The sequence below is a fragment of the Bombyx mandarina genome, chromosome 09 (genome assembly GCF_030267445.1).
Source record: "Bombyx mandarina strain Sakado chromosome 09, ASM3026744v2".
NCBI classification, from domain to species: domain Eukaryota; kingdom Metazoa; phylum Arthropoda; class Insecta; order Lepidoptera; family Bombycidae; genus Bombyx; species Bombyx mandarina.
The window spans coordinates 597915-610123 of NC_143216.1; the positions used below are offsets into that span (position 1 = coordinate 597915).

General features: G+C 38.3%; 1 protein-coding gene across 1 annotated transcript; it reads left to right on the plus strand.

Annotated features, from left to right (window-relative positions):
• The first annotated feature begins 648 nt into the window (after positions 1 to 648).
• Positions 649 to 9582, plus strand: LOC114253280 (2-acylglycerol O-acyltransferase 2-A). Its single transcript, XM_028188088.2, has 5 exons — positions 649 to 753; positions 4615 to 4842; positions 5303 to 5746; positions 6799 to 6989; positions 7753 to 9582. Exons 1-5 carry the CDS (start codon positions 701 to 703, stop codon positions 7908 to 7910), a joined length of 1074 nt encoding a protein of 357 aa, XP_028043889.2. The 5' UTR covers positions 649 to 700; the 3' UTR covers positions 7911 to 9582.
• The last annotated feature ends 2627 nt before the right edge of the window (positions 9583 to 12209 follow it).

Sequence of the window (12209 nt, forward strand, 5' to 3'; positions counted from 1 at the left end):
TTTTTCGGAATTTGGATAACTCCTTACAATAAAAAAAATCTCAACTCCGATGCGGCAGTCCAAGCCGGCTTGAAATAGTTTATTGATTATCGCCCCCATGGTTTTTTTTAGTAAATGGATCAATGAACTACCTAAGAGATGGCAAAAGTGCATAGATAACAACGGTGCATACTTTGTTTAATTAATCTACATATATAAAAATTAATTGCTGTTCGTTAGTCTCGCTAAAACTCGAGAACGGCTGGACGGATTTGGCTAATTTTGGTCTTGAATTATTTGTGGAAGTCCAGAGAAGGTTTAAAAGGTAGATAAAAATGAAAATGCTCGGAATTAAATAAAAATAACAATTTTGTTTTTCCTTTGATGTGTCCCCCGTCCGTCGGATTCCTTTTGTTTGTTTTAAGTTTATTTTATACAAAAGTTTAGGCCTTTTATTTATTGATTGAGGCACTACGAAGTCTGCCGGGTCAGCTAGTTAAATATATTTTACAAAAAAAAGTGACTTTATGTTCCTCCCGTACAAAACGCCAATTTAATATTATGTAAGGACATATACACATGTTGCATATAAATCTTTGGTTAAATCAATAAAAGCGTAAAACCCCTACGATATTGGATAAACTAGATTATTATCAGTATAATTGATGAATTTTATTATTCAGTCTATCGTCACGATAACTAATGCACGGACGCGTTCAAAATGGAGGACTTACGAAGTTTAATTGTGTTTGAAATGCTCATAAAAATGTTCAGGTATGTGACTGATGTAGCTTGTTTAAAAACGCAAAAATGTCATTTATTTACACTAATTCTAACAGTAAACTAATTTCTGTTTATAAATTATTTATTTAAATTATTTATTTTGACTTTGGCCAAATCAATAGCATTTCAAATTTTAAAGAAACACTTATTGCAAATCTATGAAAATGTTCAATATATAAGACCTTAATAAATAGTACATTCTGTTATTTTTGCTATTATAATATGTTGAATACATTTAAATCCAAAATTGTGTAAGTAAACAATTTACTACGATTCATTTATTAGTTTTTATAATTTTTATTTTATTTTATTTATTGCTTATATGGGTGGACTAGCTCACAGCCCACCTGGTGCTAAGTGGTTACTGGAGCCCATAGACATCTACAACGTAAATGCGCCTCCCACGTTGATATATAAGTTCTAAGGTCTCAAGTATCCTAGTTACAACGGCTACCCCACCCTTCAAACCGAAACGCATTACTGCTTATTGCATATTAGTAGTTCACGGATTCTTAACACGAAGCATTTAATTGTTAGTTATTATTGTATTGCTTAATCACAAACTACGAAAATAATTGTAGCTGTCAACCCAATTGTAGCTGTTAATTTTTCAAATAACTGATTCCTTTACAAAATATTTAAGCGCTTGCAATATCACAACTATAATTATTAGAAAAGTTCAATAGGCAAAGAATTATTGTGCGAAATAAGAGTACTCTTTTTCTTCCTTATCTATTGAGAAGTAAAGTTGCAAGCTGCCCTTACCCTACTTGACTAAAAGGCATACAATAAACAACTCGTCTGCATCCTCACCCGAACGTCCGAGTCTCCTCCGGGATTAAAACCAGGTAGGAGGGGGCGATCACGGTCAATACAGTAACCCGACAAACTTCAAGGATGTCTGACCGACAGAGTCGTCGGTGGAAACGACTCGGTATCGGCTAGTGTGGTCAGGTTAACAGGCTAACCAACTGTCAGAACGTGATACAGTCTTATCCGGTCGTTTTTTTAATACGCTTTTATTAGCTTCAGACGTATGTTTGTAACGGAATCTTTGAACATGATTTTGATCCCCTTTAAAACGTCGGATTAACTCGAAATTTGGTATACTTATTAAGGACCGATGACAATTCAATATTTAAAAAAAAAAACGAAAAAAAAATTGAAATTCAAGTAAAAAATGAAAAATAAAAAATTATTTAAAAAAACAAACAAATAAATAAATAAATTTAAATAAATTTGAATTTAAAATAGTGTAAGAGAAAATGATTTTATTCTAAAAAAGCATGGGGTGCTTTTCAGGATATTATCAAAATAACCCTTTTCTACACATATCTGCTCATTAAATATTTAGAACTACTGATACCATGCACCCCACGCTTTTTTTACAATAAAATCATTTTTTCTTACACTATTTTTAATTCTAATTTATTAAAATTTATTTTCTATTTTTTAGTTGGATTTTCTATAATAGCGCATTTTCTTAGTTTTTTTAAACTATATTTTTTTTAATATTAAGTCTACCGCGTGTTAGAGTGACGACACCGCGCTGCGCGACCTCGTCATAAAATGCTAAAATTAAAAAGTGAGAGAAGATGAAATATTCCAAATAAGTTGAAAACGATGATAATGTTTCAAAACGCTGCAGGCTGTCCTGAACGTAGTTTTATATCTCTACGGTGTGTGGAATATCAGTCATGGATGTTGAATGAGTCCATTAGGGGTTTAGAGCTGTCGGGGATGGGCCCATTTAGCCCAAGCCAGACGGCTTAAGCAGCTGCTGATTAATGTGGTATCTGAAAAGAGCGACAGAAAGTTTATAAGGCCGGTTTTTCAGGTTTCCTTAATTTCGTTGCAATATCGTTTTGGGACAGGTCTATAAATACAACACACTTGATACAGGGACTATTAATTTATTAAAACATCATTTATTTGAGCTCTCATTACAGACAAGCCATTGTCATAGCACTCAACAACAAAGAGCATAGCAAACTTCCGAATTGTTTGTTCTTATTATCCTTTTAAAATTATCCGTGGACTCAACAGCGTTAAGCCCCGCCACGAACTCCCCGACGTTTCTACGAGATGCTTTTCTTCAAATTAAGCTTGAGAAGAAGCCGTGACTTGACTTTGTCTCCCTCTGGCACTGAACTAAGATAATGGTGACTTACAATCAGGGCTTCACTTTGATCGATGAAGGTGTGGAATAAGACGACTAAAGGCGAGTTACGGTTAATAATGTCAAAATGAATATCGCCGTTGACGTGTTTTTATCGTCCTGGTAACAGTCAAGGCTGATTAATTATTTATCATACGATTCACTTTGATATGACAAATCACATTTCCTCTTATAATATTATTTGCTCCGTTCGAATTCAAAAAACTCTTTATGTGAATCAGCCTTAAGTTTGGGTGTAGCAAATTGTACGACATTTATAAATTAACCTAGATAAAAGTTTTTCATTGATAATCGGATTTTTTGTTATGAGTCAGACGAAAGGTTTATCGTGATCATTCGGCAGTAATGGTAATATATGATAAGGGATGTTATCATGTATCTGTTTTCCCTATTTTATCGTGTACCTGATGCATCGATAGTGTATAAAAATAGTTTCGTACTTCTTTCAAAACTACGGGCTTAATGAAGTACAGTGGATTAAATAAAATAAAACAATATTCCTGACATTTTAATAATATCATCATCATCATCTTCACCCCTATCTCAAATATTGCTGCACATACGAACACGACGTTCTGCCAAAATGCGCATCTTTTTTTTTTTTTTTTTTGCTTAGTTGGGTGGACCAGCTCACAGCCCACCTGGTGTTAAGTGGTTACTGGAGCCCATAGACATTTACAACGTAAATGCGCCACCCACCTTGAGATATAAGTTCTAAGGTCTCAAGTATAGTTACAACGGCTGCCCCACCCTTTAAACCGAAACGCATTACTGCTTCACGGCACAAATAGGCAGGGTGGTGGTACCCATCCGCGCGGACTCACAAGAGGTCCTACCAATCTGAATAATATTCGGCTTCAGCTAGGTACTTTGTCGAAATCCGCGTCTTTTCGTGCTACATATTTACAAATGAGAAGGAACATCTAGGAATGCAATATCCAAAAAACTAGGACTTTGATAGCTGGTTATTCAAAATACGAACACTAGAAAAAATACCAAATACTAATAGAAAAAAAACCTTCAATGTGCCAAAGTCAAGTAATCATGAAATCTTTTGTGACATTTTCAGACAAAAACTAAAATTCTTGTTATTGGGACGATTCTTGTAATTTTAGTTTTCAGTCAAGAGTGACGTGAGATATGTAATTTGTAAGTCGTAACAAAAGCGTGTAGTACTTTTTTTAAAGTTGTTAGAGCATTCTGTCGTCGAATTACGAACAAATTTTACAGATAAAATATTTTAACTGATTTTGGTTCATTGATAACTTATTAACAAATAATTAATTAAGCTGGTCCTGACCTTTGTGAGTCCGCGCGGGTAGCCATTCTGCCTATTTCTGCCGTGAAACAGTAATGCGTTTCGGTTTGAAGGGTGGGCAGTCGTTGTAACTATACTGAAATCTTAGAACTTATATTTCAAGGTGGGTGGCGCATTTACGTTGTAGATGTCTATGGGCTCCAGTAACCACTTAACACTAGGTGGGCTGTGAGCTCGTTCAATCATCTAAGCAATAAAAAATAAATAAAAAAATATCAGGTATTAAGCACCATGGTCTTTATTGCAACTATTATAATTACTTAACAATTCTGTATTTCGTTTTCACTTTTGAATAATCAATAGACGTCGATGACTTTTAATACAACATTTAATTTATAATTTTCACTTTCCACAGACAAGTGTCAAAATCAGCCGGAATAGAATGGGCGCCATTAGACGTGCCAATGCATCGTCGGCTTCAAACCCTTGCTGTGGCCGCCTGGGTATTTCTAGCTATCTTTGGAGAAGGCATCATGCTGTACCTCTTCATCAAGCTGCTGTACTCCAGTTTTTGGTGGCTCGCCTTTATGTATGCTGTGTGGATGATGAGCGACATTGGGATTTGCCATAAAGGCGGCCGAACGTGAGTTTGTGAGACACTTTCCTGTATACAATCGACAAACGACTTCTCGAGAAATCTGTATTCGTCCACTTGTCGCCTTATGGATCAGATTACCTGACTGACCTCACCGTGAACCACCGGCTGAGTTGATATTTCTCAGAATACAGTGCATTAAAAACAACGGGGTTATTGTAAACTCAAAAGAATAGCTATCATCATCTATCGCATCATCAAGCGTTCCAGTTTGAACAGAATGACATTTGTAACTGTAACCTCATGTCTCAAGTCGAGTGGTAGCTTCCACGTTTGAAAACTACCTAACACTAGCTGGGCTTATCTAGGCTAAGCTCCAGCAAAATTACTAAAAATAATAATTTCAAGTTTTGATGTTTTGAAAACTACCTGACACTAGCTGGGCTTATCTAGGTTAAACTCCGACAAAATTACTAAAAATAATAATTTCAAGCTTCAACGCTTACAGAGTTCAATGGGTTCGAAATTGGGGCTGGTGGAATTATTTCCGGGACTTCTTCCCTATCAAATTAGTCAAGACAGCAGAGTTGGATCCATCTAAGAATTACCTCTTCGCGTGCTTCCCTCACGGCGTGCTGTCGTCGGGCGCGTTTTGTTCTTTTGCAACGAACGCGCTCGACTTCCACAAGCTATTCCCGGGCCTGGCGCCCCATTTGGTGATCCTCGGGAGACATTTCCTCGTTCCGTTTGCCAGAGACGTAATCCTGTCTTTGGGTACATGTGCACCATCACAGGAGAGTTTGTTGTATCTGTTGAACCCGAAGAGATACCAGGGGCAGTGCGTGGCTATGATGGTCGGGGGAGCCGCTGAGGCGCTGGATTCACATCCTGGGAAGTACATAGTCATTCTCAGCAGGCGAAAAGGATTTATTAGAATCGCCATGAAGTCGGGGTAAGTGAATGAGTTTCTCGCACTCAATGTGCTTAGTGCGAGTTTTTTAACGTTCTCGATAGCGTAAAAGTTAACACAAATTTGTATGGAGTTGAAACAGCGCCCCTACCGGCGAACGAATGGAAGCTACGTTAAAAAACTCGCACTGAGCATACTGATTTTTCTACAAATTAAATTAATAACTTATGTTGACTACTATTTGTCGTTAACTCAACCGTATATTCTTTATGGTTAATAATAGGTCTATGAAGTTGCCATTTTACAATACTGGCCTTTTCAAACGTAATTCATGTGCGGCCCGGAATATCTCGTATCGTATACCTGATCGGAATCGTATGCTTGACTTCTTCAATAAGGGCATTGAGAAATGACCACTGCGCTGGCACTGAAGCATCGATACTATGGGTCATATTTTGATTCATAGGAAAAAACATATAGTGTATAGAAACGACATTAACTAAACAGTAATTTCGTAGGTAAAGACTTAAACGTAGATAATCCCTTACAGCAAATTGAAGTCCTCGTGTTCCTTCTATCGCACGAAGCATATTTCTTTTGCAAATTATTTTATACGTTATGATCCAGCTTTTTTTACTGCCGTGGTCCGTCCTCGCTGAACCCGTCGCTTGCAACGAAGGACTCGATGAGTAAATTCACCCAGAGACACAGCCCACTGAGTTTCTCGCTGAATCTTCTCTGTGGGTTGCGTTTCCAATTCAGAGGTAGATTCTGCGAAGCACTGCTCTTGCTAGGGTTACTGTTACCAACACCTCCGGTTTGAGCCCTGAGAGCTCATCTACACGTTAAGGTTACGCTGACATAGCCTATCAGCTTAGTAAGGAAACAAGATCTCAGGAAACGCATTGTGGATGCGCGCAGTTATCTGCTTCAATGGCGGATGATACGTTAGTAAATTCTAGACGATGGGCTTATATTAAGCAATGCGTGCTAGAACACGCTACATTGAGAGTATAAACTTTAGCTTGGTACTAAATTCATACTGACATAACATTATGTAATAGTATTATTCTGATCAACATTACACATTTCAGAGCGTCTCTAGTCCCTGTCTTTTCATTTGGCGAAAACGAAGTTTTCCGACCTCTTCACAATAGTCTAGTGAGGAGGTTTCAGGAGAAGCTGCGCCGACACACCGGAATAGCATCAGTATTTCCTTTGGGGCGGGGCTTGTTCCAATATTCCTTTGGTGTTGTACCTTTGAGGAACCCTGTCACAACAGTGGGTAAGTGTGCACTTGATTGTCAAGTTTTTAGGAATTATTATGAATTTGAAACCAGCTAATTGACCTCTCCCCGCTTTATTCATTGGTCACCGGATCCTATTGACTGCCATGCATCTTTAGAGCCGAGTTAGAAGTCTTAGATCATATAGCGACTGCCGCAGAAATAGACAAGACAGTTGTGGTGCCTTCTTATGTGGACGCACATAGTCCATCAGTTTTATTTATTTATTGCTTATAACTGGAGCCCATAGACATTTACAACGTTAAAGCGCAACCCACCTTGAGATGTAAGTTCTAAGGTCTCAGTATAGTTACAATGGCTGCCCCTTCAAACCGAAACGCATTACTGCTTCACGGCAAAAACAGACAAGGTAGTGGCACCTACCCGTGCGGACTCACAAGAGGTCCTATCATAAGTAAACCCCAGGTGGGGTAATACTTGTATTATGGAACTAAGATCTAAAACTCATTTCTCAAGGTGGGTAGCGGCATTTACCTTGTTGTTGTGTAGTAACCATTTAATACCAGGTGAATGAAATTGTCCTCAAATCTAAACAATGAAAAAATAAAATTCATACGAGCACACCGGGCGCTTTTTTTAGGTGATCATCATCGAGATGATTATAATATCTCGATGGTGATCATGTATTGTGCAACATAAACCGTGACGCTTGGTCGTAAAGAATACTTTGAAAGAATTTTAGGTGTGCAGCTAACTGTTGCTTGTTGAACAATTGTTGATTCACAAAACGTGTTTTTGCAGTGGGTACTCCGATGGAGGTGAAGAGGAATCTCGACCCTACAGACGAGGAGGTGGATGAGGTCCACGCGGAGTTCACGAAGCGGCTCGTCCAACTCTTCGAGAATGAGAAATCCAAGTACTTGAAGAATCACGAGGAAGTACAGCTTGTCATCACCTAGTACAAGGCTGAGGGAATATTGTGAAACAATTTGGAGTAGCTGTATTAATCACCACAAGTTTTTAATTAGCAAAAAAAAAAAAATAATAGGCCACTTAAAAACTGAATTATTGTTACAACTTAAGTGTAATTTCTATGCGATAAGATCTGTGTAAACAGTTCATATATTTAGAAAATCCTGCAAAGTAATATGGACGATTTTTCGAATGATTTGCAATGAGAAACATTAGGCATTGACTTAAGCAAGATCATGCTTACCTAGCGATAGTTGATTTATTTTGTTTTGCGTATCAGCAGATGATCTGAGTTGGTAAATAAATATAAATGTTTGGCTTTGAGAAGAAAATAATTTTTTAGAAACGTTTTTAAGTTTAAGTTCAGTACTCATAAGGCTGTTTTTTTTTGCTAATTAAATATAGTGGTGCGTGTGTGGTGGTAAAGGTTATTGTAGTGACATTGTCATTCAAATTCCGTTCTACGCCTACCTACATGTCTAAAGGAAGAAAATAATGATGCAGCCAATATGCATTTTCTCAAAACGTACCTTAGACAACCGGCGGTTTCGTTTCTTGAATTTGATAAAAAAACGACTTATTATATTATTGTTATGATTTTTAGATCTGTATCTTGTTAAGTTTAATATAAGTTCTCCTACTTGTGTCGATAATCTCTAGTGCCGAGGGTCGTGGCCTCATGAAGCTTTCTTGGTAAAATACAAGTAGTGAATAGTAAATAAAAGGAGCGCGTGTCTCCTTCTCCTACTCGCGTCGTTTCCTCACTGCTGAGGGTCGTGAGTATCGTGCTTAGACAGGGTTTCATTTTTTGTTATGTCTCTGACCGCGTTAAGCGCTTCGTAGAATGAGGTTTCTATGTAACTCAGTATAAAAGTAAATCTTCCTAAATGACAGGGCGGGAAAGGCCCATTTGCTGTGGTAGTGGTAATACTTGTATGTTAAACTCAAGATTTTTTTTTATGGCTTAGATGGGTGGACGAGCTCACAGCCCACCTGGTGTTAAGTGGATAATGGAGCCCATAGACATCCACAACGTAAATGCGCCACCCACCTTGAGATATAAGTTCTAAGGTATCAAGTATAGTTACAACGGCTGCCCCACCTTTCAAACCGAAACGTATTACTGCTTCACGGCATAAATAGGCAGGGTGGTGGTATCTACCCGTGCGGACTCACAAGAGGTCCTACCACCAATAAAAAAGTTCGATATTTATATGTTCACTTAATTAATTGATCGCCCAACAATAACTAGAACCGCGATAGGATTAGTGATTTGGAACGAGGGGTCACTGAGCTGTAGCCAGAATCGGTTCTGTTAAGTAATCATCAGTTGACACAAGCGAGGAATACACATATAACGCACTAATTACCTTAACTATTTGTAGTCTGGGTGTGATTGTGCTATTGATGTATTTATTACAAACATTTATTGTAACGAACTTGAAGCTGGTTAATATCGTTTTTTGGCCTTTTGGCAAACGGGCTGACGGCCCACTTAACCGTGTGTGGTCACCGTCACCCGTGGAGGTCAGCAAAGCCGGGCACAGCCGAATTATTTTCTAGTAGTTTCGATATTAACTTCAGACACGCTCTTATTAATAGTGACTTAACAACGAAGCACAACGAAAGAGAAATTTAATAAATGTTTTCTTGTTGAAATGTGTATTTTCCTTTGATTATTTCCTAGTGGCCCAATGTGTGTAGTCGACATTAGCGCAGTCACCCGCAGACGAATGAGCAACGTCATTAAAAAAATTCACTGTCATTTGATGTCGTCATAAAATGGGCTCATTTTTGATACGCGGAGCGGTCCGTCTTGAGGTGACTCTTTTGCAACTGCTCACTTTATTGTGACTAGGACACGAGAATCTATACTAATATATAAATCTACAGTGGTTTTTACGGATGTTTTTATTTTTTATTTTATTGCTTAGATGGGTGGACGAGCTCACAGCCCACCTGGTGTTAAGTGGTAACTGGAGCCCATAGACATCCACAACGTAAATGCGCCACCCACCTTGAGATACAAGTTCTAAGGTCTCATTTATAGTCACGACGGCTGCCCCACCCTTCAAACCGAAACGCATTACTGCTCCATTATAACTGCTGAACCATGCATCCGATTGACTTGAAACTTGTATCCATGTAGAAAATACATGTACTTAATGGATAGGCTAATATTTATATGAGTGTTGGACTCCCTAATAATAATGAGAATTTTTTTTATTTTTTTTTTATTGCTTAGCTTTGTGGACGAGCTCACAGCCCACCTGATGTTAAGTGGTTACTGGAGCCCATAGACATCTACAACGTAAATGCGCCACACACCTTGAGATATAGTTCTAAGGTCTCAGTATAGTCACAACGGCTGCCCCACCCTTCAAACCGAAACGCATTACTGCTTCACGGCAGAAATAGGCGGGGCGGTGGTACCTACCCGTGCGGACTCACAAGAGGTCCTACCACCAGTAATTACGCAAATTATAATTTTGCGGGTTTCATTTTTATTACACGATGTTATTCCTTCACCGTGGAAGTCAATCGTGAACATTTGTTGAGTACGTATTTCATTAGAAAAATTGGTACCCGCCTGCGGGATTCGAACACCGGTGCATCGCTTCAACACGAATGCACCGGACGTCTTATCCGTTAGGCCACGACGACCACATAAATAATAATGTTGACGACGATAAATAATAATGTTAATTTTAAATGCCCAATGAAGCGGGCGAGTACGGCTAGTACTATAATACATAAAAACTCGATCTTTTCTCATATCTTAAGGCATACAATTGCCTGTCGTTTCGACCCTGAGCATTGTTTGTATCGCTTCCTTATACCTACTCCGCTACTGATATTCAAACACTGCAATTAGGTATAAAAGTTAGGGCCCAGATTGATATTGGCAGAGGTAACCATTGCCCTAGACGCTCATTCTTGTTTTTATAACGTAACGGCCGTCTGGTGTAGTGGTAAGTGACATGGTCACTACACAAGGGGGTCGCGGGTTCGAATCCCGCCAAGGGAAGATATTTGTATGATAAATATAAATGTCTTTTCCAGGGTTATGGATGTATATTAAATATATGTATGTGTATAATAAAAATCTTACATTTATTTCCGTTATCTGGTACCTGTAACACAAGTTCTTTACGAACTTATCACGGGACCAGTTAACGTGGCGTGATTGTTAGTAAATATTTATATTTATATTATTTATTTATTTATATTTATATTATTGGCCGTCAGGCTCACGGAGTGTGTATTGCGTAGGGTTGAACTCTTCGAAGCAGAATGAGCAGGTCATAGCCGACTCATCTTACGCAGATGCCCCCAATTCCTCGAAATTCCTTGTGAGGGCTTCAATTATTCTGAATTTTACTACATTTACTAGTGGCAGGACGTCTTGTGAGTCCGCACGGGTAGGTATCAACACCCTGCCTATTTCTGCCGTAAAGCAGTAATGCGTTTCGGTGTGGAGGGTGGGGCAGCCGTTGTACTGTTAAAAGTGAGACCTTAGAACTCATGTCTCAAGGTGGGTGGCGTCATTTAAGTAGTAGATGTTTATGGGCTCCGGTAACCACTTAACACCAAGTGGGCTGTGAGCTCGTCCACCCAGCTATGCAATAAAAAACCCGTTAGTTTCATTTAGAAACTATTAGGTGAACCTTGTTTCCGAGGCATTCCTTCATTTTATTGTTAATTTGGTTTTTACTTAATCTTTGGTTTACCGCAGCTCATTTTACTAACTCATTGTTCTCTTAACTCGACCTAATTGACATGATATACGAGTATTAAAATTATATGACCACATAATATATTACATTAGATTGTATAACAAGTCAACAAAACACTGTCAATCACAAACACATATTTGTATGGATTTTGATAATTTATTTTTGATTTATTCAAATGCAGACGAGTTGCATTTGAATAGTATTATAAATTTCGTGTTTGATTTAAATGCTGTTGTTTGATCAAGTGTTGTCAAGATGTTACATAATTTACCGCCGTTCGTTAATATGTACTACATCACATATATACTAACAATCAGAATGTTATTTTTGTATTCGTCATATTACCGACAGGTGGCGGGCTGACTGCGGCTTCAGCACCCTTCTTGTCCCTGAGCGACAATGATTCTTACAGTCACGTGGACAAAATTAAAAATATACACATTACAAGGGAAGTTTATATAAACCCTTTATTACTGGTGTTCAGGTTTATTGAAAGCCCGCACGAGCAGTTACCACTATCCCCCTTTTTTCTGCCGCGAAACAGTCAAA

Coding starts and splice junctions, on each gene's coding strand:
- LOC114253280 (XM_028188088.2), top strand. CDS start 701: ATGGAGGACTTACGAAGTTTAATTGTGTTTGAAATGCTCATAAAAATG. Junction 5,747..6,798: donor AGAATCGCCATGAAGTCGGG/GTAAGTGAATGA, acceptor TACACATTTCAG/AGCGTCTCTAGTCCCTGTCT. Junction 6,990..7,752: donor GAACCCTGTCACAACAGTGG/GTAAGTGTGCAC, acceptor GTGTTTTTGCAG/TGGGTACTCCGATGGAGGTG.